Source organism: Leptidea sinapis, chromosome 43 (assembly GCF_905404315.1).
Source record: "Leptidea sinapis chromosome 43, ilLepSina1.1, whole genome shotgun sequence".
NCBI lineage: Eukaryota > Metazoa > Arthropoda > Insecta > Lepidoptera > Pieridae > Leptidea > Leptidea sinapis.
In genome coordinates this window covers 8,493,280-8,517,624 of record NC_066307.1, presented here as the reverse complement: position 1 = coordinate 8,517,624, position 24,345 = coordinate 8,493,280, and the positions used below count along the sequence as shown (strand labels likewise).

General features: G+C 33.6%; 1 protein-coding gene across 2 annotated transcripts in view; it reads right to left on the bottom strand.

Annotated features, from left to right (window-relative positions):
- Positions 1–24,345, bottom strand: part of LOC126976950 (kinesin-related protein 4-like) — a 60,598-nt gene that overhangs the window by 21,518 nt on the left and 14,735 nt on the right. For both annotated transcript variants that reach the window (XM_050825549.1, XM_050825550.1), the window contains exons 9-16: positions 21,747–21,892; positions 15,678–15,728; positions 12,549–12,661; positions 10,650–10,817; positions 6,987–7,140; positions 1,746–6,912; positions 777–951; positions 237–360 (exon numbers count right to left, since the gene is read on the bottom strand). In XM_050825549.1, coding sequence (XP_050681506.1) covers positions 237–360; positions 777–951; positions 1,746–6,912; positions 6,987–7,140; positions 10,650–10,817; positions 12,549–12,661; positions 15,678–15,728; positions 21,747–21,892 — 6,098 coding nt within the window. The remainder of the gene's footprint in view (positions 1–236; positions 361–776; positions 952–1,745; positions 6,913–6,986; positions 7,141–10,649; positions 10,818–12,548; positions 12,662–15,677; positions 15,729–21,746; positions 21,893–24,345) is intronic.

Below are 24,345 nucleotides of genomic sequence, written 5' to 3'. Positions count from 1 at the left end.
AAGTTGTAAATTTAGTGAGGCAAAACTGTCTTGATGTAATAAAAATATGATGACTATAGGTGTTTGTCTCCGAGTCATGGATGTTTATAAGTATTTATGTATGTATAAATTTTATGAAATATATTGTTGTCTTGAACACATAGTACAGGCTATGCCTAGTTTGGGTCAAGATAATTTGTGTAAAAGTGTGTCAATATCATTATTATTATAATAAGGGCAAAAACTTTTTACACTACCTTCATTATCCTCCAAACACTTCATAGAGTCGTACAAGCTCTGCCGTCTTCTTCTAGAAACATCTCCATTGCATTCTAGTGCTGCTTTGCTTGCAACTTCAGACTCTAATTCTGATATCCTAGTCTGTGGATGATACGTTTTAAATTCAGAATATTAGCCCAATGATATTGTGTGACAGATGAGACGAGTCGCTGAACGCGATATCGGCCGCGTCGCTTATTGTTTAAATGGCTATCAAAATCAAAAAAAGAATTTATTGCCTTAGAAATGGGAAAAAGTTTGAGCTTTAATGAGAAGAAGTAACAAGAAACTCATTGCTACAATTTTAAGCTCACAACTTCTGCATTCTTACAATACGTGCAAAATATTGCAAAAAATTTTTACATTTCCTCACACTCAATACCTAAATCATTTCTAACAACTAATTCTATGACAACTGACTAAAGTTAGTAAAACTACCTCAAATCCCATCTAAGAACTTGTGATCACTCAATAATCACTTTTATCAGGTGATGGTAATATAAAGGACCATAGCTTACTTCTAATTGTTGGTTGACACCAAGCAACCGGCCAATTTCTTCTTTTTGATTCTTATTTTCAGTCTTCAAGTGATCACATTCTTGTAACAAACTAGTACATCTCTGTTGGAGCTGGTCTAGTTTATTATTTAGTTCATTGATACATTTGTCATCAGTTTCCTTCTGCTTATGATGCCTATAACATTTTAAATATCATAATTTTCTATTATAATACCAATTCTATTAGTAAAAGAAGGCGAAGAAGAAGGTTTTCAGTTTGTGTTGCCAGTGATGACTTACCAGAAGTGAGGAGATCCATAGGAGAAGCAAAGTCGCCGACATACCCCAAATGATTGCGAAACTGAGGCAGGGCAGGGCACTTAGTTCGACGGACAGATGGCCGGTGGGGCAGAAATGTCCTCGAATGGCGACCACGTACCGGAAGTCGCAGTGTATGTAGGCCCGCCCAAAGATGGACCGACTATCTGGTCAAGATCGCCGGAATACGTTGGATGAGGGCAGCGCAGGACCGATCGCCGTGGAAGATCTTTTGGGGTAGGCCTTTGTCCAACGGTGGGCTGATGATGATGATTTATAAAAAGTCTAGTGCCCTATCCTAATGTGATGATATTTTTGTTTTATTTTTCTAGTAAAATATTTGATAAATTAATTATAAGTTTTTGAGAGTTTGTGTATCCGTTTGCCAGCATATCCTTCCGTAACTGAGGAACAGCTGAAGCGATCTTTATCAACATGTAAATAGGTATTAGTACATTGCATTTTCAAAAAGGCTCAAAACATTAAATATGGTATATAAATAAATATAGCTCGATAGGCTCAACAGATGTCTATAATTAGTTTCAATGTCATAAGGTATGCACTGCTTACAATCCAAAACGATAACACAGAGAGCCCAAATTAATAAGTATAACTTTGAATACAGTTTCGAAGTGCATAGTGCTGTATAGGTAATAAAGTTAAACCACTTACCTTATTATCATATTGGATTGTATTTCAACAGTCTTCTGATGTGTTTTAATATTCCTTTCTAACTGCATGCACTCATTACATTTCTCTTGAAGCTCCGTTTTAAGTTTGTCGTTTTGATCACAAAGGAACCCAGTCTCTTGCTTCAATTTCTCGACAACTTCACTATTTTCTTTCATAGACTCTTTCATTATTTGCATGTCACATGTCATTTTTTCCAACTCTCTTTTATTTTGTTGAATTATTTCATTGGCTCTTTGCAAATCATTCGACATTATTTCTTTCTCTTTTAGGATAATCTCATTTGCTTGTTTCAACTTCTCCATTTCGTCTGTATAATTCTGTATAGTTTTCATCATAAGAACGATTTCAGCATCACTTTCATCTTTTTTATTGTGCATTTGCTTTGTAATTTCTTCAATACATCTCTCTTTATTTATAATTATCTCTTTTAAAATATGTACTTCTTCAGTAATTTTGGCAATAATTGATATATTAGTGGTGTTTTCTTCAACTTTTTTCTCGTAGACATTCAGAAGTGATTGGTGCGCCTGACTATGCTTTTGGATTTCTTCCTTCTCTTTAATAAATGTATCTTTAAGTTTTTCGTGTTCCTCATTAATCCGTTTAAGTTCCCTTTCCTTTTCATGTAATAAGGCTTTAGTATTATTTAATTCTACCACGGCATCATTTTTTTCTATATCTAAATTTTGTTTCTTGTCGTTTTCTTCCAATATGTGATTAAATATTTTTGTTATATTTTTACAAGAGTTCAATTCCATATTAAAATCTTCTGGGTTAATCATATGTCGTTCAACTAGCTTAAGATTTATATAAGACAAAGTAGATTTAAGTTCTTCTTCGTTTTTGGTAAGATTTAATGTCACAGCATTACTTATTTCTTCAATTTTACCTTTTTGCGCCAAAAGAAGATTATAATTACTTTCTCTTTCCATGAGTTGCGTTTTCAAGGACATACATTGGTCATTAGATAATTTAATTTCATCTGACATTAATTTTAATTGATTTTCGAGGTTATATTTTTCTTCTAATATGTCATTTATTTTAGTTAAATGATTATTTTTCAAAAGGCATATCAAGTTCTCAAATATTTCCACAGAATTTATTCCAATTTCTTTATCCATTATATTAAAAACTTTGTCTCGGACTTCTTTGGTAGCGACATCTATTTCAACATCTTTTATAATACTATTGGCTGTTTTGATATTATTATTAACCGTAGCTGTAAATTGGGCCAAAGTTTGAAAGTACATATCCTTCTCCTTCATTTCATTACTGAGCTTTAAATGACTATCAATTTGACTATTTAGTTTTTTTTCTAACATTAGTTTGGATTCCTCAATGTCACGAAGGTTATTTAAAAGGTTTTCAACTGCATCGCTTTGTTTGGCCATTAGGTCAGTATAGAGCAATTTCATAATCTCTAAAATTCTTACCTCACTGCATTCTTTTTGTGTTTTCTCATGATAGAAATTTAAGCAATCCATTTTATCTAAAGCATACATGTCAGATGTTTGATCATTAATTATCAGTTTGTTCTGTTCGGTCTCAATATCGGGATCTCTTTTAATAGACTGGATAAGTGAAATATCACCCATACTATGATCTAAGTCCATAGACTCATTAAGTGGTAAACTATTTTGTTCTAAGTGGTTGCGAATATTGATCACTTCTTTCGTTAATTCATCACAATCTTCTTTTCCTGCATGTAATTCATTTTGCAAGGTACATATTTTGGTATGCCTAAGCGATTTTTCAGAATCACTATAGCTCCTACTAAGCCTATTGTGAGGTTCACTTGATGAAACTAGTTTTAGATGTAAAGAGTTTATCATGTCATCCTTAGATATACATTGTGGGCAAATACTATTGGAACTATTTTCCTTTGCCAACTGTTGCAGTTCTTTATTTTTTGTCTGTAAATTACTAATCTCTATTCTCAATTCATCTACCTCCTCGACATTCTCTATCAGCTGATTGGAAAGTGATTCATTTTCTTCCTGTAGCACTTTAAACTGTTCCATTTTCTCATTTATTGATGTTGTAAGTTTTTCTGTTTCAAATTGCTTTTTATTATATTCCTTCTCTAATTGGTTCATTTTCTTCACTAAAGCATCAGTAGAGGGCATTTCAAGCAATAAAGTGTTGTATTTTGTTTCGATTTCAGATTTTTGTTCCATGAGACTAGTAATATCCAGTAAAAGTTGTTCTTTTTCTTTTGAATTTTTACTTAATAAATCTTCCAAACGGTAACAATTTTCGCAGAGAGAATGTCCCATACACTCTTTCTTCTGTTTATACTCTTCTACCATCAACCGCAATTTATTATTTTCAGTCCTTAATGTATGTAAAGTATCAATTATTTTATAATTTAAATCACCATTTGATAGTTCAGCATAATTAGCGTTAAAATTCGATGTCTGGCTGGCTTTTTCACTGTAAGTACACATATGCAAGGTGTCGGAAGTTTGATCTTGATTTGTTACTGTATTATCAAGAGAAGCTAGTGTAACATTGGTATCCAACATTAAAAGATCTCCATCGAATGTTGATTCACTAATTTCTAGTGCATTTGATAGTATATCATTTTTTTCTAAATTTTCTTTTGTCATAATTACACTATACTCTCTTTTTAATATTTCCATAAGGACTTGAAGTTGTTTTTTGACTCCAGGAATATCTTTTTGACAAGCATTATAAAAACGATTGTGGAAATGTTGTACACATTTTAATTGAGAGCTCAATAATTTGTTTTCAGCATACGTTGTTGCTGTTAGGGTAGACAAAATTGTGCGATGATTGATCACCTTTTTTTTTAGTTCCTCACAAGATTCTAAAAGTATTTGTATTTCACTCAAATTCTCATCCCTTTCTACTACAAAGCTGTGATTCTCGATTGACAATTTATTAATAATTTTTTTGAGATTTTTATTTTCGTCCTGCAAATTTTGCAAATGTGATATGTGAATATTATCATTGCAAGTTTGTACCTCAGAATCAATAAAACGTGCATTCGAGCTAGTTGACGTAATAGAATCGTAATCGTTATGACAAGAGTATAGTGATTCGATTATATTTTTGCAGCAAATTGTATGAAGACTAAGAGGTTCATTTAAATAAGAAGTCGGTTTAGATTTTTCTGTGTTCCCAAGGAGCTGTGATACAAGACTTACATTATCTAATTTCAAATTGTCAATATGACGATCCGATTCAGAAGTACAAAACTTATCCTTCAATTTCAGCATTTTTCTTTCCATAACTTGGATATCATTTGTCTTGGATTTTACATCTTCTTCTAGCATTTTTAAAATGTCATTACTTTCCTTTAAGTCAACCATCAATCTTTCCTTATGATTTTTTAAATTATTATTTTCTATTTGCAAATGCGATATATTCTTTCTTAGTTGAGTGTTCTGTTCACTTAAGCCATTGAGGTCAGTATTAAACTTACAATGAATACTTTCAATATTTTGTGCTATGTCATCAGTTAGTAAATCAATTTTGTCGCAGATATTTTCAGCGATGTTATATTCGATTTCACGATCTAATAATTTAAATAACTTTTCTAATATTCTATGCAACTCCTGTTCTCTTTGTACAGATATTTTTTGGATAGCTTCTTTTTGTTTTATTATCTCTACAGCGTTATTACTATTTTCTATTGACCTATCATCAATTACTTGGTTGAGCTCTATAATTTTTTTATCTCTGTCTTCAATATTTCCAAGTAAGTTGCTTATCGCATTTCTGACAACTGCAATAAAGCATCGAATTTTATCTAAATAAAATCTAAAATAAACATCTCTTGGCTCCAACCGAGGCCGCTGTTCAGAGGAAAATATATCTGATTTAATTAAATACTCAACATATTCGTCCAAAAAGTTATTAATTAAGTCGTCAGTTTTTTGTACCTCTTCTCTTATTGTTATAAAATCTTTTTCATAATTTTCAATCAAATTTTGCAAATTAACTTTTTCATCAACACTCGTTTTTATTGCATTTTCTAAGATAGTGAGTTTTTCGACAAACATATTTAAGGTGACGACAAAATCATCCACCACATTAGGTATTTCTTGAATATTATCTGTCAATAAAGATATTATATTTTGAAGCTTATGCAAGCCTATTTTTGCTGTTTTAATATTTTCTTCAGTTTTACTGTCTTCTTTATAAATATTAGAGATTTTTTCGTCTTTAAATATAATATCTTCTTCTAATTGAACTACTTTATTAGATAATTCTTCGATTTTGGTCTTCAAGTGGCATTCGTTTAATTTAAACTCTATTTCTTTCGAAGAAACTTCAGAATTTAATTTTGAGATATCTTCTTTTAAATTGTGATTTTCAGCCATAGCTTCGTTATTAATTTTATCTAAATTACTGATTTTATTTTCTAAATGTCTCAATTTACAAATAAATTCTTCCTCAATAGATCTAAAGTTCGCGTTTTCTTGCTTGAGTTTATTAATAATAGTGATTTGATCTTTTACCTGCTCCCTTAAGCATTGAAGTTCTTTTTCTAAGATTAGATCGTTGGTTTCGCAAGAAATATCACTTGTTTGAGTATTGAGATTCGATTTCAAAATCTTTAACTCCTCAATTTTTGAATCTAGCGCACTTTTAAGAGAATGAATTATAGTTTTCATGTTAACGTTATTAGATATAAAAATTTCTTCATTAGAAATCATTCGTTCAATGTCCACATCATCTATATATGACTTGTGCGGTACTTCAAATAATTTACACTGTAATTCCTTTATTTCATTGTTGTATGATTCTGCATCTTTACTGATGGAATCAATTTCAGTTTTTTGACTTTCTATAATAAGATTTAGTTCTTTTATTTTAGTCATATAAATAGTATTTTCATTTTGTGCTATAAGTAAGTTTTCTTTACAACTTGTTAAAATTTCCTTGAATTCTGTATTTACATTTTCGATAATTTCAAGTTTGCGATTTTTAGCATCAATATATGCTCGTAATTCATTGATGGTTTCATCTTTTAGGGTTATTTCTTTCTGTAATTCTGAAACCATTTCTTGAATATGTTTTGATGCCATGTCATTTTCTGAACAAGTACTTAAACTTTCGTTCACTAAAATATCTGAAGCACTCGCTTTAAGACAAATGTCTAATGTATTTGGTATTCCTAAAGAAAAAAAATGAAATATAATTAGAGTTAGTGGCTATTTTTATTTCTATTCAAAGTTTATTTTTACTCACCAGAATTAGTTTTTTTTATTTTAGAGGTTTGTTCTTCCAGTAATGATAAAAGTTCTTTTTCTCTAATTTTGTATTTATTTTTATGAGTCTCTAGACTAACTTCGAGATCCGTTAATTTCACATTATTTTCGTTGCACAGTCGTTCTAGCTCCATCTAAAATAGCATTACATATAACCCACAAGGAAATGGAGAGAGGCTGGGACTTTTTATTTGTCTGTGTGGGACTTCTTTGTATATTTAGAGGTTGACCTTACCCAAGTCTTCAATCCACCTTTGCTCTGTGTAATGCTTATAATTATAATCTAATTTTTTACGTCATTCTTACATTTCTTTATATTATATAGCCAATCTATCTCAATCACTCCCATACGAAAAAAAATATTAAGTAATATTCCTTATCACTATACAAAAATAAGAAAGATAAAAAAGGCCGTAATCAAATAAATTTAGTTAGAGATTATTTATTGTAATTATTTGATAAAACATTTATAAAGGAGGATGGCGAGAATGGACCCATATAATTTAAAAATTAAGGAAGCATCGTACAAGTACAAGTTTATATTAAGTATAAACTTAAGTTTATAAGATGTTTATACAAAAAGTATTGAGGCGCTAAGATATGGGAGTCCAAAGAAATAAATTATTATAATTTATTAAAAATAAGTCATCTTGCGCAAACGGAACGTTTTGCGCAATTGATTATTGACATCTACATTTTTTTGACGTTACAGTCATTTTTTAAATGGATGTTCTGACACCATCAAACTATCTATACCTACTCAAATCAGTAATTTAGCAGTAATTCACAATAAGATTCAATAAGATTATTATCGATTTTTGATACTAAAATCAGTAGGTATGTATCTTAAAAGATTCGATACCTTCTTGAAAAACGGAATAAATTGTTAATCCTCAATTATTAGCTGCTGGCCAACGCTCCACATAAATATTATATTATCTTTTAGCAGACAGTAATCAGGCAAAGACATAAGATACAAATTATCGATTAAACAATAGATATCTTTTAATAATTTTAGGTTATATTTTACTTTTAGGTATATCTTTTTTCTCCCACTTTTTTAGACTTACTTACGATTTGCTTTTTTCTTAGTTTTGTTACCTTGTACAATTCGTAATAAGTTTCCATGATGTACGCCACTTCTTTCAGTGGGTCCCAAAATACAAGCATTGTCGCCATCCTCCTTTTGTTATTACTCACAAAAAATTGTACCATCGACTAAATTGAATCGTGATCCACCTTAAGGTCATTTTGCTACAGTTATGAACAAATAGATAATATAATATAAAATAATGCAATTCAATTGTTAATGTTAAGTTGAGTTATTGTGGGTACATCTAAAATAAAAAATAAAAAAAAAAAGGTCGAAATTTCCTTGAACATATACTTAGTAACTGTTGTCATTTTATTAGACACAGACAGCCCACCAACTGTCATATAATATTTTTCGTGCAAATATAAACAATCTATTTACCATAAACTTTCAGTGTCAATAAAATGATAACAGGTTCGATACTTGAGATAAAATAAAACAGTAAAGTAAAATTTTGTGTACTTTAACTTAAAACCGAGTGTAAGGCATCATGGCCTTCAAAAACGTCCAACAATCGGATACGCATCGAAACGATTAGATGACTATAAATGTCGGTTTCTCTAAAGTCATACCAAAATTTCGTTACAATGCAGCTCAACTGCTTCTTGACTCCTCCCGGTTCTGTTGTACCAACGACAATTTTTTTTATTGGGTTTAGATCTGGCGACTTAGACGGCCATGGAATAAGAGTATATGCAGCAGGGGCTCGTGATATAATTTCCTGAATATCACGAGCCCCTGCTCACTGAGCACTACAGTACGAGCTCTTTGTTCAGCTAAATTGGCCAATATACGATTTGTTTATCTTTTTTTTAATGAAAATAAGGGACGAGACAAACAGGACGTTCAGCTGATGGTAATTGATACGCCTTGCCCATAACATTACAGTGCCGCTCAGGATTCTTAAAAATCCAAAAATACTGAGTGGCACTACAATTACTCATGTTAAGTCTCGTTCGCTACGATTCTCACTAGTTATGGCGCCCTTCAGACCGAAACATAGTAATGTTTACACATTACACGGCAGAAATAGGCGTCTCTCTGGTGCCCATAAACTAGCCGGCATTCTGTGCAAAGGAGCCTCCCACTGGCCTATCTAAGATATTTATTCTAATTGTTTTCCTAAACTGACTGCTCCTTGACATTTGGTTGTCATCATGCCATTTTAATTTTTAAACACAGGCTTTTTCTATTAAAATTCATATCATAATAGCATTATTTAAAAAAATACCTAGTGCAGTGATAAAGGAGAAAACCTAACTGTTTTTATGATTATTAAAAGAAATATCAGCACAATAATTACGAATCTTTTTTGTCCATGGTACCTTCAAGACATTAATGTGAAATTTCTTGCTACAAAGTTAATTACAATGATTAATTGTCATGTTTACATCTAGCCATTTTAGTCTTTCACTCAAATCAAAATCAATTCATTCACCTAGGTCGGACACTTTTTTACCACCAGTTTATTGTATGCCAAAAAATTGATAGATATGTTTATGTGTTATATAGATTGCGTAAAACGGCTTTACCAAGTACAGTCCTGGCAGCTTATCATGGTTATGTCGCATCAGCACTTCGATATGGACTCATCTTGTGGGGAAACTCTAGCGAGGCTAATAGGGCTTTCATAGCCCAAAAGAGATGCTTAAGAGTTATGACAGGAGCTTTTTACTTAGATTCGTGTGAACCACTGTGTTTAAAGAATTACGTATTATTTCATTTCCCTGTATATACGAAATATGTATCTTTGTCAACCAACATGACCATTTATTTACAAAAGCAAGAGATATTTATCCGAGAAATACAAGAAACGGTGATAGACTGGTGATTGCACACAAATTTCATAATGCATCTAACGGAAAATGTACCTATGTCATGTGTATAAAATTATTTAATAAACTCCCTCCAAGCTTACGCGTATTACCCGACCAACGATTTAAAAAGGATCTTTTTACATGGCTTATAGATAAATGTTTATTCCATAAATGAAATGTTGACACATTAGGTTAAATTAAATTGACTTTAAAATATATATTAATTCTCGTCTTTAAATAATGACATTTAAAAATAATAATTATAATTTAAATTGACCTAAGTGCTTAAAATACAGAGTTTATCAATGTTAAATCAATTATAACCATAACTAGAATTTTGTTAATAATAATTTTGCATGCCAGAAATGGCCGATAACATTGATACATTAAAACTATTTACAACCATTGTTACATGTTTTCTAGCAAAATAAAGGATTTATTTATTTATTTAAAAAAGTTTGAGCATTTGAGCTTTAACGAGAAGTGGCAAGAAACTCATTGCCACTCTTTTAAATCAATATATACAGCTTTATAATTTTACAAATAATTTCAATTACAATATATGTAAAGTGATGCAAAAAAAAATACTCAATTGTCAAACACTAATACAATTCCTTAATCGAATAAGGAAAAATCGAAAAAAATATACTTATATCAATCCTCACACACTGCAAATAAATTATATAATAAATAAAATATTATAACTTGTTAACTTAGTAGTATTAAGACATACCTTTACATTATCCGAAGCTCTGAGGTCATTTTCCACAACCTCAAGTTTTTTCTTGAGTGTTGCTATCTCGCTATCTTTTCCTAAGCACAACTTATTTAGCTCGTTAATTTTATCTTCTAATTGAGCCAATGCTATCGATTTCTCCTCTAATCTGTTTAGAAGTTCAACCTGAAATTATAAATATTAAAATTGAAACAAATTTATAACCTTTATAACTACTGAAACGTCCGGGCAACTAGAGCGGCTTTTTTCTTTAGACAGTCAAACGTCCAGGCAACCAGAGTGGCCCAGTCGACTTGCGTATTTATTTTGTGTTATAATCTGTAGTATGAGTGAATTAGCTTGTCAAATACGATTTTTAAGACTCTATGGTAAGTAATTGTAATAGGCTTATCTTTAAATATCAAGTATCCGAGCAAAAATTAAAAGAAATAATTAAGTGAAAATCGCTTTGCGGGGGGAATTGTCATTTGTTTATTTTTGTAGTGTCAAGTGTTTTGTTATTGTTTTGTTTATCATGTAAGTGTAATATTTTAATTACGTATTATATTTGTTTTATATATGAAATTAATCCTCATGATATCTAGTTTCCGATTTTATCTACAAATTACATATAAAATTCTTCTTACGACATTAAATCGACAAGTTATAACAGTATGATCGATACTACTTTATCGATTTGGTTTAAATATCAAATTTTTATTGTAATCCAATAAATTAACAGTAAATCATTGCTTGTAATAGGGACAAAATATCATAAATATAATGTTTATAATATTCAATAATCTGGATGTATTGAGACAACCAAGTATTTCACGTTTTACTTGTGCATTCCGCAGATAAATTGTAGGTATATACTAAGAATGGGTGCTTTATTTTAGTTTAATGCAACAATCCCGTAAGTCGAAGTAATGACATATTAATATCAAAAAATAGGTTATATAGTCTATTTCAATAATAATCAAGTTTTATTAATGTGTGCGCTAATATTTTACATAAAAACTTAATATAATGAAAATGTTATCACATTTCTACCTATAATCTCGAGCTTTAACCTTTTATTTATATATAACTTGTGTTCAAAAACATAATTTATGATTTTACACGTTGATTTTCTATACTTTTAACTACTTGAATGTATTTTTTATATAGCCATAGGTGGAGTCGTTAGGTAATTATATCGCTTTTAATAATGATGAATCTCGCGCTCGCCGTCGGATAATCTTAATCGCGTCATCGGACGTTCCGCTACCTGCCAGCTGTCATTAATCGGACGTTGCAGTAGATAAAGCAGATGTTTGAAACGGCATACAATAACTTAACATCAAAGGTAATTCGAGATTGGGTTGTAATAATGACCGAAGGTACTATGTAAAGGTCTTTATAGTCATAAAGGCTCAGAAAAGAAAAGATTATTAAGTGTTATAGATATCAGATTGACTTTAAGATGTTTTGAAGAGATTTTCGAAAATTTTGTATCAAAGTATTGTTTGGTAAATATTTGGAATTTAATAAAAATTATATTTCCAAAGAGAGGTTCTCTAGAAGATATCTTTCAGTTACAACGAAACCGTAAATAGTTAGGCTCCTATGCTGCAAGGAACACAATTTTGGATACATAGACTACTGCTCTTATACCTAATTCACACCACAAATAGACACGTAGTATATTCAGCTACAGATTTGACATTTTCAAAATCACACAAATAAAATTTGATAAACAAAATTTTACTAACGAAGCGGGACTCGAACCCACGACCTCCGGCGTTCCGTGCCGGTGCTCTAACCAACTGAGCCAACCGTTCGAGTGACGTATAATCATAAAATCTTGTATGCTCTGTTCAACTCTCAGGTTGTGGCCCAAATAGTGAAATAATTCTTAATTGTAACTATAATTACCTCGTTGGGAGGAAACATCTTCTCTCTTTCCGTCAATTCCAGTATATCATTGAGTTCTTTTTTGGCCTGTCTCGTCTGTTTCCTTAATATGCACGGCGGTGTTTTAGATGAGTCTGAAAAAAAAAAAAGATTGACAGTTGACAAACATCCGACACCTATTAAAATATGCATAAAAGCATACTTTAATAAGAAATTTCCCGCTACTCTGCGGCGGGTAGTTTAAGTAGCGCAAAAAATTGTCTTGATTTTTTACAGATTTAGGATTCCTCTTTTATAATAATATAGGATGTTAACATGTCTACTGTTAAGATAGGTAGAGGCAGTCTAAAGGAGTGAAGAAGTGAAAATAAAAACAATAATTAATTGATAACTAATAACTACTTATAACTATTTACTTTTTGGATTTTTTTTAAATTAATAGTCTTGATTATTAAAAATTTCATAGCTTCTTATTTGAAAATATTACTAAAATTGGTCTAGTTTTCACTTCTATTAGCAACCCGAGCATTAAGTATATTCATCTTATTCAAATTATTTTTATAACCACAACCTGAGAGTTGAACAAGATATAGGTAACAAAATTTACGACCCGTACTAGAACGGTTGGCTCAGTTGGAAAGCCCTCTTGGACGGCGTCCGACATCGTTCATACATTTTGGTTACAAAATTAATTTGTATATTTAATCCCGAAAGTGAGGGATATCACTTTTAAAATAACAAAATGTGTATAATTCTTTAATAATACTATTATATTTTTTCAACGCTAATATCTATAATCTATACTAATATTATAAAGCTGCAGTGTTTGTTTGTTTTTTGTTTGTTTGAACGCGCTAATCTCTGGTACTACTGGTCCGATTTGAATGATTCTTTCAGTGTTGGGTAGTCCATTTATCGAGGAAGGCTATAGGCTATGTTTTTTTTTATCAAAATTAGGGATCCGTAATAAAATTGCTATTTTGTAACACAAGGTGTAAAATCGTAAACCTATTTTTGCGTGCGCTGCAAAAACTATTGACAATAGAACAAAATGATGTACAGGCTATAATATAGGCAATATTTTATTTACAATATTCGACCATTAATATCTACAGTTTTTGTGTCAATTATTAATCTAAATAATAAAATGAAATATTTAATTTTATCTTATTACTTACTATAATACATAAGTAAATATTTCAAGCTATAACAGTACAGCACAGTTACTCTAAAATTAATTAATACAAATAATAATAATAATATTGACACACTTTTTACACAAATTATCTTGCCCCAAGTTAAGCATATATATAGCCTGTGTTTTGGGTTACAAAACAACGATATATTTAATACAATAAACTTACTTAAATATACATAAATTCATATAAACATACATAAATACATTTAAACATCCATGACTCGGAAACAAACATCCATATTCATCATATAAATGCTTGCACCTACCGGGATTCGAACCCGGGACCTCTAGCTTAGTAGGTAGGATCGCTAACCACTCGGCTATACAGGTCGTCAAATATAATGACTATAGAATACACAAAACAATGTACAATATACGAAAAAGGCCGCTATCTAAGTACTATAAATGTCATGGTACCCAAGACATAACTACGAAAAATTAATTAAAAAACGTGTAACAAACAAATCTTTGTACGTTATAATAAACATTACTGAGCCGTGACGTCATTCACTCTAGTGTTTGATTAAAGGTGCGTACAAATAACGCGCGCCATTTAGGCCCAGATCACACGGTGAAACGCAAATGCAACAAAACCCTTTTGAAATTATTGATTTGAAACCACTTTCAACCATTTTCCACACACGCTGCAACCACAATCATTTCGGTTTTCGTTGAGAAATACGTGTGCATTGAGAAGAATATCAACTGTCGTATGTTTGTGGCTGCCAAAGAATTACAAGAAACTGATGGAATGCTTATCAGTCTCAGTCTTGTGGCTGCCAAAGAATTACAAGAAACTGATGGAATGCTTATCAGTCTCAGTCTTGCGAGAGTAGCTTCATAGTGTGATATTATACAAGCAAGGATATTTTTGCACTTCTAACACAAGTTTAATGTTGTTTTGTTCGTCGTCAGCCATTTTGTAAAAAAGACGCCAAGACAAAAAACGACTGAAACGCAACGCGAGTTTCCTGCACGCCGGTTTCAATGCGACTGATTTACAACGCGTTTCAAACTGGTTTCAAACTGGTCGCGTCATGTGTGGTCTCGCAACGGAATCTATGGCAGAAACTTAAATGCAACTTAACAGTAACTAGCAGTTGCAGTTTCGTTGCATTTGCGTTTCACCGTGTGTTCTGGGCCTTAGACGGGGTCGCCGCGCGTGGCGAGGCGACCTTTGCCGCGCTTTTGAGAGTGCCGCGGGGCGAACCACTAGCTATCGGTTTTTGAGACCGCATCAAAGGTTCAGTCTGGTAAGTAGCTCGCAGGTGGGACGATTGTATTTATGGTGAATTGTGAATACAATTTGTTATGTTTTCAAAGTGATAACCCCCACTTTTAGGATTAATACACAAATAAAATTTGAAAACAAAATTTATGACCTATGCACGACTCGAACCTGCGACCTCACGTGTTCTGTGCCAGTGTTCTGCCAACTGAAATAACCGTTCGAGTGACGTATCGTCATAAAATCTTGCATGCTTTGTTCAACTCTCAGGTTGTGGCTCATTCGTCATTCAGCAAATATTGGGGTTGAGCAGGTTATCAACTGGAAAGTAGATCCTGTAGATGAAGCCACAACCTGAGAGTTGAAGAAAGCATTCAAGATTTTATGACGATACGTCACTCGATGGAACGCGAGAGGTCGTGGGTTCGAGTCCCGCATCGTGCATAAAAAATTTGTTTTCAAATTTTATTATATAAACATATTTGGCTCGCGCGGCAAATGAAGGTCACCTCGGGTCGAACATGGGTGCGTGACGGCCGCGCGTAATTAGTACGCACTCCGAAAGCGGTGGAAGGGCATTTGTACAGCTAGTGTGGTCCTATTTCAATCGGTAAAGTGCGAAAGTATGTCCTGACGCTCAAGAATCCTAAACGGCACTGCATTGTAATCGCTAGGGCGTATCACACTTATTGCTCGTCTCGTCTCTGTTATAAAAACAACTCACCATAGCATTTAACGTGGTACGGCGAACATGTCAGACTATCTTCATCGCTATCTGAAATGAATTATTACACATTAGACGCGTAAACACGAGTATTTTTGAAGCTTCTTTAGCATCGTTGTGATTTGAAAGTCGATGACACAAATTCTTAATAATTAACGTGGAGAAAATGAGATAATAAGCATTTAAGGCGAGGTTTTCCCAACACTTTAGGTAAAAATAACTCGAACGTAAGATTCGTTATGTACGCATGGACACGGGCGTCGGGCATGGCTGAGAACGAACCGAGCGATGCGGGTCAACGACCGCCGACCCTGAAGGACCGCGTAATATTTTTTAAAACTTACAGTTGCGCTAGAGTAGGGAATTACTGTGATATTTTTTATGCATTTTTGAAGTAAATATTTTTGTCAACGTATGAGAGAAATGTTATATTACGCCCAAAAATTTGATTTCAACATTATGGATATCGTATCCGAGATTCTCGAGGGTGCAGAGAACGAATATGGGATCATTTTTGAAATCCATAATTTTGCGCGGCGGCCATCTTGGATTTCAAAAATGATCACAAATTCGTTCCCTGAACGCTCAAGAACCTCGGACACGATATCCATATTGCTGAAATCATAATTAAGTGCGGCGGCCATCTTGGATTTCAAAAATGATTACACAATCGTTCTCTGCACCCTCGAGAACCTAGGACACAATATCCATATTGCTGAAATCATAATTTTGTGCGGCGGCCATCTTGGATTTCACAAATGATCACAGAATCGTTCTCTGCACACCCTCGAGAACCTCGGACACGATATCCATATTGCTGAAATCATAATTTTGTGCGGCGGCCATCTTGGATTTCAAATAAGATCACAAAATCGTTCTCTGCACCCTCGAGAACCTCGGATACGATACCCATGTTGCTGAAATCATAATTTTGCGCGGCGGCCACCTTGGATTTCAAAAATGATCCCAAAATCGTTCTCTGCACCCTCGAGAACCTCGGACACGATATCCATATTGATGAAATCATAATTTTGTGCGGCGGCCATCTTGGATTTATATCTAACTTCCCTAAAGTACATACATACAAAAATCCCGCGTGGCATAATATTCAAAATAATATTACGTAAATTTTATTTTAGTACTTTCCGACTTCCATTTACCTATATATTTCAACAAATACGCTGTCGCATCATCATTATTTTTTTACTATGATTCCCGCTTTGTACTTGTTTGCTAAAATCTTACGTAATGTGAGCCCGAGAGACACGAACACAGTACCTTCCTTGACAGTGGTCACGGGCGTACTGCGGGCGTTTATTACGAAAAAAATTAATATAAAATAATTCACAAAGCGTATTGATAAATCCCACAATGAAAACTTATAAATACTAATAAACTATCGAATAAAATAAGTTTTTGTTGTTTATAGCTATCATAGTTTTATGATAATATAAACAATTCAAATAAAAAAGACTATTTTTCTAAAAATAATTCTATCGAGATTTTTTTTCGTAATCGTGTTTTCGAAACAGCGATAATTTAGATAAAGAAATGAAGATAAACATGTCAAAAAATTGGAACCGTAGTATTTGTAGAAGTAATTTAAGTAGATTTTTAAAAATGTTACTTTTTAGGACTATAGCGCCTTAAACAGTGTTTTAGTACCAGGCGATCATAGTTGAAGAAGAGATTGGCTTATGTATGACGCGAACTTATACCCAAATATATTCTGACGTCATGCGCACGACGTATTACAACATAGACACCAGGAGAACATAATTTGGTATCGGCGATAATAATATCATTCATAGCGGTTGAAATCATGTGTCATCCTAGCAACATGTACCAGGACTTGATATTATGCAGTTTAGAGGTTCATGCACAATGAAGGTTTGACTATTGACATTTTTTTTTTAATTAATATGCAAATGACACATATCTAAAAATTAAATTTAATTACTCTGGTGAAGTGGCAGTGACTTATCAACTAATTAGAATTCATTTAAAATGTAACGTTTATCTAAATATCTACACATTAAGAACATAAAAAAATAGACGTGTATGTTTGTTGTATAAAAATAATAATTTTAACTAAACGTATCGTTTATTTTATCCTGGCACTAACAACAGGAAACCAAATATTATTATTTTTTGTTTCTCACTCTATTAGTCCTGTAATCTCCGAGACGGATGGACAATTTAGATGTAACTTTCACTGGTAAATAAATATCTTAAACAGTTTTTTTTTAGAAACAGAATTAGGGTTTTGCGCAAAATTTAAAAGACACTAAATTGTGAATGAAGCTGGCAGCATAGCGGTTATGCAAAATTCTATATTCATTCTTTAAAAGGCTAACAAATAAGCATAGTGGATTGGTTAAAAATTCAAACGTTTTGTCGCCATTATTTTACTTCAAATACTCCAAACAAATATATTTTTGATTTTTCTCGTCTTTTGAACGTATTCCTATAGCATTTAAATTTATTGCCTGTTGTCAAGTTACAAGTAAAATCTCCTACTCCTAGATCTTTGCCTTGAACACTTGAGGGTCACCTGGAAGAGATTGCTGAGTAATAATATGTTCGCCTAAACATGCTACCATAACTCTTTCAATTCTCTTTGAATTTTCATTAATTCTATCATCACTTCCTTCTTCAGTGTTTCCGGGACGATACGACATGGGTACCTTAAAAAAAAGCGCGTACACCTTCCTTAAAGGCCGGCAACGCTCCTGTGATTCCTCTGCTGTTGCAAGAGATTGTGGGCAGCGGTGATCACTTAACAACAGGTGCACCCGTACGCTCGTTTGTCCTCCTATTCCATAAAAAATATATCATATAACCCAATACTAAGTGAATTTACAGGAATGTGTTTCCTATTTATCTATATATACAGGGTGTCCCAAAACTCAACGATAACCTGGTACCGGGCGAGAGGCCAATGTATACCAGTTAAAAATAAGAAAAAAAATCTATGTCACTTAGTCAAGCGATGATAGACATTTTTCGAAAATGTTAAAAATTTGACACCCTTTGTCGCATTTTTAGGTACTGTGATCGCAATTTTCACAATTTTACAGTGATTTTTTTAATAATGTTATCTCAAATAACAGTGCTATTAATGGTAACCACAAATGAAAGTAATAATCATTGTTAACTAAGTAAAATAAATTAAATTTTGACGAGTTATGGTTTATAAAATTTATGTCCGTCAACTTTGACACTCTACGTTGGGAAAAAAATGTACTACACTACCTATGGCAAGTTTTTTTAAAAGATGGCCCATTTAGTCTAGATTTCAAAATAGTACAATACTTGCCACTTTTCTTGCCAATAAAACTGCTATTTCGTATTTTTTGCGAAAGGAACTCATGGAAAATTTAATCAAAATAAAACGGTAAATTATCGTAACACTTTATTATCCTAAAATTAAAGCATATGCTCAAATTGTTTCCCTCCAGCACGAATACAAGCTCTGCATCGCCTCAGAAATGACCTGTTAACCAGTCTTGCAAATCTCCTCGCATTGATTTCTTCTGATGCTGCATCAATTTTTGGCGCAATTCTGTTACATTTTGAATTGGTTTTGAGTAGACCTTTTCTTTTATGCATCCCCAGTAAAAAAAATCTACTGGATTCAGGTCTGGGGACCGAGGGGGCCATGAAATTGGTCCAAGGCGTCCGATCCATTTACCGGGATATAATTCGTTTAAATATTCTCTTACAGGCCGGGCATAATGTGCTGGGCAACCATCTTGTTGATACCACATTTCTCTGTAGATGTTGAGTGGTACATCTTCTAGCAATGTCGGCAAATCATTTTGAAGAAAATACAAGTAGGTGGCGCCATCTAAATTTTCAGTGAATTCAAATGGTCCAATTATTTGACCATTTAATATTCCTGTCCACATGTTGACTTTAAATTGGTATTGGGATCGATCCTCACGCATCAAATGCGGGTTTTCCGTATGCCAACTATGAAGGTTATGTAAGTTTAAATAACCATCTCTTTTAAATGTCGATTCGTCAGTCCACAAAACTTTATTTAGAAAATCCGGATCTTCACGAATTTTCGCTAACATGGTTCTGCAGAAATCAACTCTGGGTGCGTGATCACGTGGTAACAAACTCTGCACACGTTGTACATGGTAAGGATGAAAATCGTATCGTTTTAAAATTCGATGTGCGGTACTCTTCGCCACACCCGTTGCAATTTCAATCGAACGTACTGAGGAACTGGGGTCATTTTCAACTTCAGCGTCGTAGTTTCCTTGAGGTCTCCCACCAGATGTACGAGCACTGGGTAATCGTCCTTCCGAGTATGATGCGTGCACATTTAGGAAGACACGATAATCTAGGTGCCGCTCCACATTCGGGTACCTCTCCCGATACAGTCGAGCTGCCGCAGAGGCATTACAATGGCACTCACCGTAGATAAGATGCATATTTGCATACTCTTGCGGTGTGTACAAATGCGGCATGTTGTTCACACACAGTTTGCACAGCACAAAGTCCAAAAAACAAAGCCAGAGTCGTCAAGTACGGATAGAGTATCAAGTCCAGTGTAACACAAGCCAAAGTCGATAGTACGAAAGTAACACGATTACGAGAGAAGCGCAGTAAACGAAGAAACGATGCGTACTAAATGTTATTGTTTAAATTTTATTATGAACGACTGATGAGTCGTTGTGAGTGAGACGGATAGTGACGTCTCGTTTTCACAAATACCATAACTACTATCCATTTCTTTTTATCATTTTTGTTCATTACAAACAATGGAGACTTCGAACTTTTCAAACAAAAGAATATCAGGTATTTTTTTTTACTGAGGGATCCCTACGCATATCATACGAAATAGCAGGTTTATTGGCAAGAAAAGTGGCAAGTGTTGTACTATTTTGAAATTTAGACTAAATGGGCCATCTTTTAAAAAAACTTGCCATAGGTGGTGTAGTACATTTTTTTTCCAACGTAGAGTGTCAAAGTTGACTGACATAAATTTTATAAACCATAACTCGTCAAAATTTAATTTATTTTACTTAGTTAACAATGATTATTACTTTCATTTGTGGTTACCATTAATAGCACTGTTATTTGAGATAACATTATTAAAAAAATCACTGTAAAATTGTGAAAATTGCGAACGTACCTAAAAATGCGACAAAGGGTGTCAAATTTTTAACATTTTCGAAAAATGTCTATCATCGCTTGACTAAGTGACATAGATTTTTTTTCTTATTTTTAACTGGTATACCTTGGCCTCTCGCCCGGTACCAGGTTATCGTTGAGTTTTGGGACACCCTGTATATATATAATGAAAATGGTCTTTGTTTGAGGCTCAATCACGCCCCAAACCACTGATCGTATCGACATGACTACCACCATTCGATGCGAAATTCATCCTAGATGGTTTATGGCTACTTATTTTTCTAATTCCAACGTTCCTTGTAAAATTCGCCCAGCGAAGCGGGCTGGACCGGCTAGTCTAATATAAAGTCTAATAAGGGCGGTATTCCTGTCACGCGGAATTTCATCCGCGTCATCTGGTACGCGTGTGGCGGTCCACATCCTATTATTTTATACATGTGTTTCCTATCACGGGACTTGCGTATCGGCATGAACGTTAGGAGTAACTTTGAAGTCAAATTATTTCTTTTCAAACATAATATACGGACGACCGAGCCTGGCTCGGAGTTTTAAGAATGTTCAAAACTTGAACAAAAAAAACTAATAGGACATCTGGATTCGAACACGGGTCTTCTGCTTTACGGATCACCCGATGTCCCATCTGAGCTATTATAGTCTTGTATATAGTGGCGAAATTTACCCTTGTATTCTAATGTTATTGTAGCAGTTTCTCATTAAAACACTGATAAAACTACATTTTCTATCATTGAAATTGACCTAGCTAGATCGATTTCTCGCCCCTTTCGGGGGCCTAACTGTATACTAAATTACATTAAAATCGTTGGAGCCGTTTCTTAGATTCAGATTATCTAAATATATACAAGGATTGTTCGTTTAAAGACATAAGATTACATGAAAATTGTAACTGATTAGCAAACATACCTATTTCAACGACTTCATCGGAAAATTTGACTGTATTTTTCTTTAGTGGAGGGGTGATGTGACCTGGTGTTTCTTCTGGAAGGCTCTTAAGAGAACTTGCTTCTTGAATCGGTACCAACTGTGACGTACTCCCCAATAACATAGGACTGTAAAAATACAAAACGTACCAATCTAGGTCAAAAAAAGGCATTGTCATCATAAAATAACTGAAATCTCAATCATAGTAACATGTGGAAAAAGTTGACAAAATAAGGTTTAGCGCACTTTAAGATACCTAAGTCACCATTCAAACTTCCGTGCAAATTCAATGTAAAATAAAAACAATGAACATTTAAGAAAAATATTATAAGTAACTTCTTACATTCGACATACAAGGCACGCTAAAATCTTTTGCACACTAAATTAGCACAATTAATCTTTTTCTAATTTCATAATTCTAATTAATATAACACTACTATTTATTCAGTCTGTATATTTAATATTACTAATAACCTCCAGAAATCAGCTTATATAAAACCCTAACGAACGCAAAAACTAAATTTTCCAACAGTATGACAATCTGAAGCTATGACATAATATTTTTAATTTATTATTATAATAATATGAACCACCGCGAAGTATTTACAACTCGGGCGAATCAACATGTCACCTGGCTCAAATGTCGTTTGTGCAATGTACAGTGTGCAAAAAAGTTTTTGTTTCCATTAAACTTTCTCGTACGAATACGAATAATTTTGGTTTTTAAACGTCTTATGCATATATATTATTAAATCACATAGATGCTTAAGGTAGTAACTTGTAGTTTTTATTCGATTTATTTATTTACCATACTTAAAAAGTTGTATTTTTACTATCACGCTGTGAATTTCAACTATTCGAGATACTATATCCCTCCATTGTCATCTATTAAAATATCTACATCGTGTCATCTGCACAGCATTGCATGCAGGCATCCAAAATTTCATAGGTATGTAGAAGAAACAGTGTGGGGCACACAGCCTTGGGGAACTCAGTTCGAGCAATATCCATCGACAATCACCTGCATGCTGAGCCCAGTGAGGAAGCTGTTGGAACACCTATGCTAAGTAATACAACTAACTACTAATATACAAAATTCTGAATCATTTTGTGTGTGTTTCAATATGTCGAACTTATATCATTTAAATACGTTTAGATACATCGTGAGAGCTGTGAAAAAGTCGAAAAAATTGCCAGTTGCAAAAGGCTGCCAGTTAACCTCTACGAGTGCGGCACTGAAAATTTCGGGAATCAAGGAAGTGACATAATCTTACTATTTAAAAATGTATTTATTGCTTTTCGAATTATTCTCGGCGAAATTTGACACATTTTTCCATACGATGGAACCAATCATTGAAGCAACCATTCCATTCGGAAGTTGGGGTCTCCATAATGGCCGTTTTGTAGGCGTCCTCAGCTTCTTCAGGTGATGAAAATCGCTGACCACGCAATTTATTCTTTATTTTAGGGAAAGTATAGAAATAATTAGGGCTTAGGTCGGGGCTGTACGGTGGATGGTCTAATAATTCTATGTTTTCTTGCTCTAAAAACTATTTTGTTCTGTGCGCGGTGTGAGAACTCGCATTGTCGTGATGGAGGATGATGCGGCGGTTGCAGTTCTCTTTACGGAGTTCAGAAACGACCTGTGGCAAACAAATGCTAGCATACCATTCTGCATTAACCGTTCTTTGTCCCTCAAGAGGAATAGTCGCAACATGGCCGGTTTTGGAGACAAACGTGGCTACCATTTTTTTTGCAACACTCCGTGAACGAATAATTTTTATTAGCTTTAACTCATTTTCGAACACCCAAACTCGTGACTGGTTTTTTGTTTCGGGTTCGTACGCGTATATCCAGGATACGTCACCTGATACGATGTTGTATGTAGCATTTGAGGCTCCTGCGTGGAATCTTTCGAGAGATCTGACTCCGACACCAAGTAACGCGAGCCGCTTTTTGCTCTTCACAGAGCAAATGCGGTATCCATCGGGAAAACTACTTTTTTACACCTAATTGTTTATGCAAGATTATTTGTATTTGACTCATGCCAATGTCTAAAGTAGCCTGAATTTCGCGGTATGTCACATGTCGATCTTCCTCAATCAGCTTACGCACAGCATCAACGTTTTATTTGGTGACTGCAGTGTTTGGACGACCTTGACGGGGATCATCACTGAGCTTGACACGTCCACGTTGAAATTCAGCAAACCAGCGATAAATTGTGGTTTTGGATGGGGCTTCATCACCAAATGCAGAAATCATCCCGTCAACACACTGTTTTTGTGTTAAACCACCTCGAAAGTCATAATAAATCATCGCTCTAGAATTTTCTCGAGTCCATTCCATTTTCCCAACGACTAAACAAGTTTGAAAAGACCTTGTGACAAGACCGAGAATCTTTTTTTAAATAAATAAATGGTATTCGATTTTTAAAACCAAGAAGTTTTCAATTAAAAAGATGTTAATATGACAGGAACAGTGGAAATATTCCATTCCCGATACTTTTAGTGCAGCCCTCGTATATTGAGCAATGTAAGCACACTAACACAAAATGACATACAAATCGAGAGTGGAAGATGTA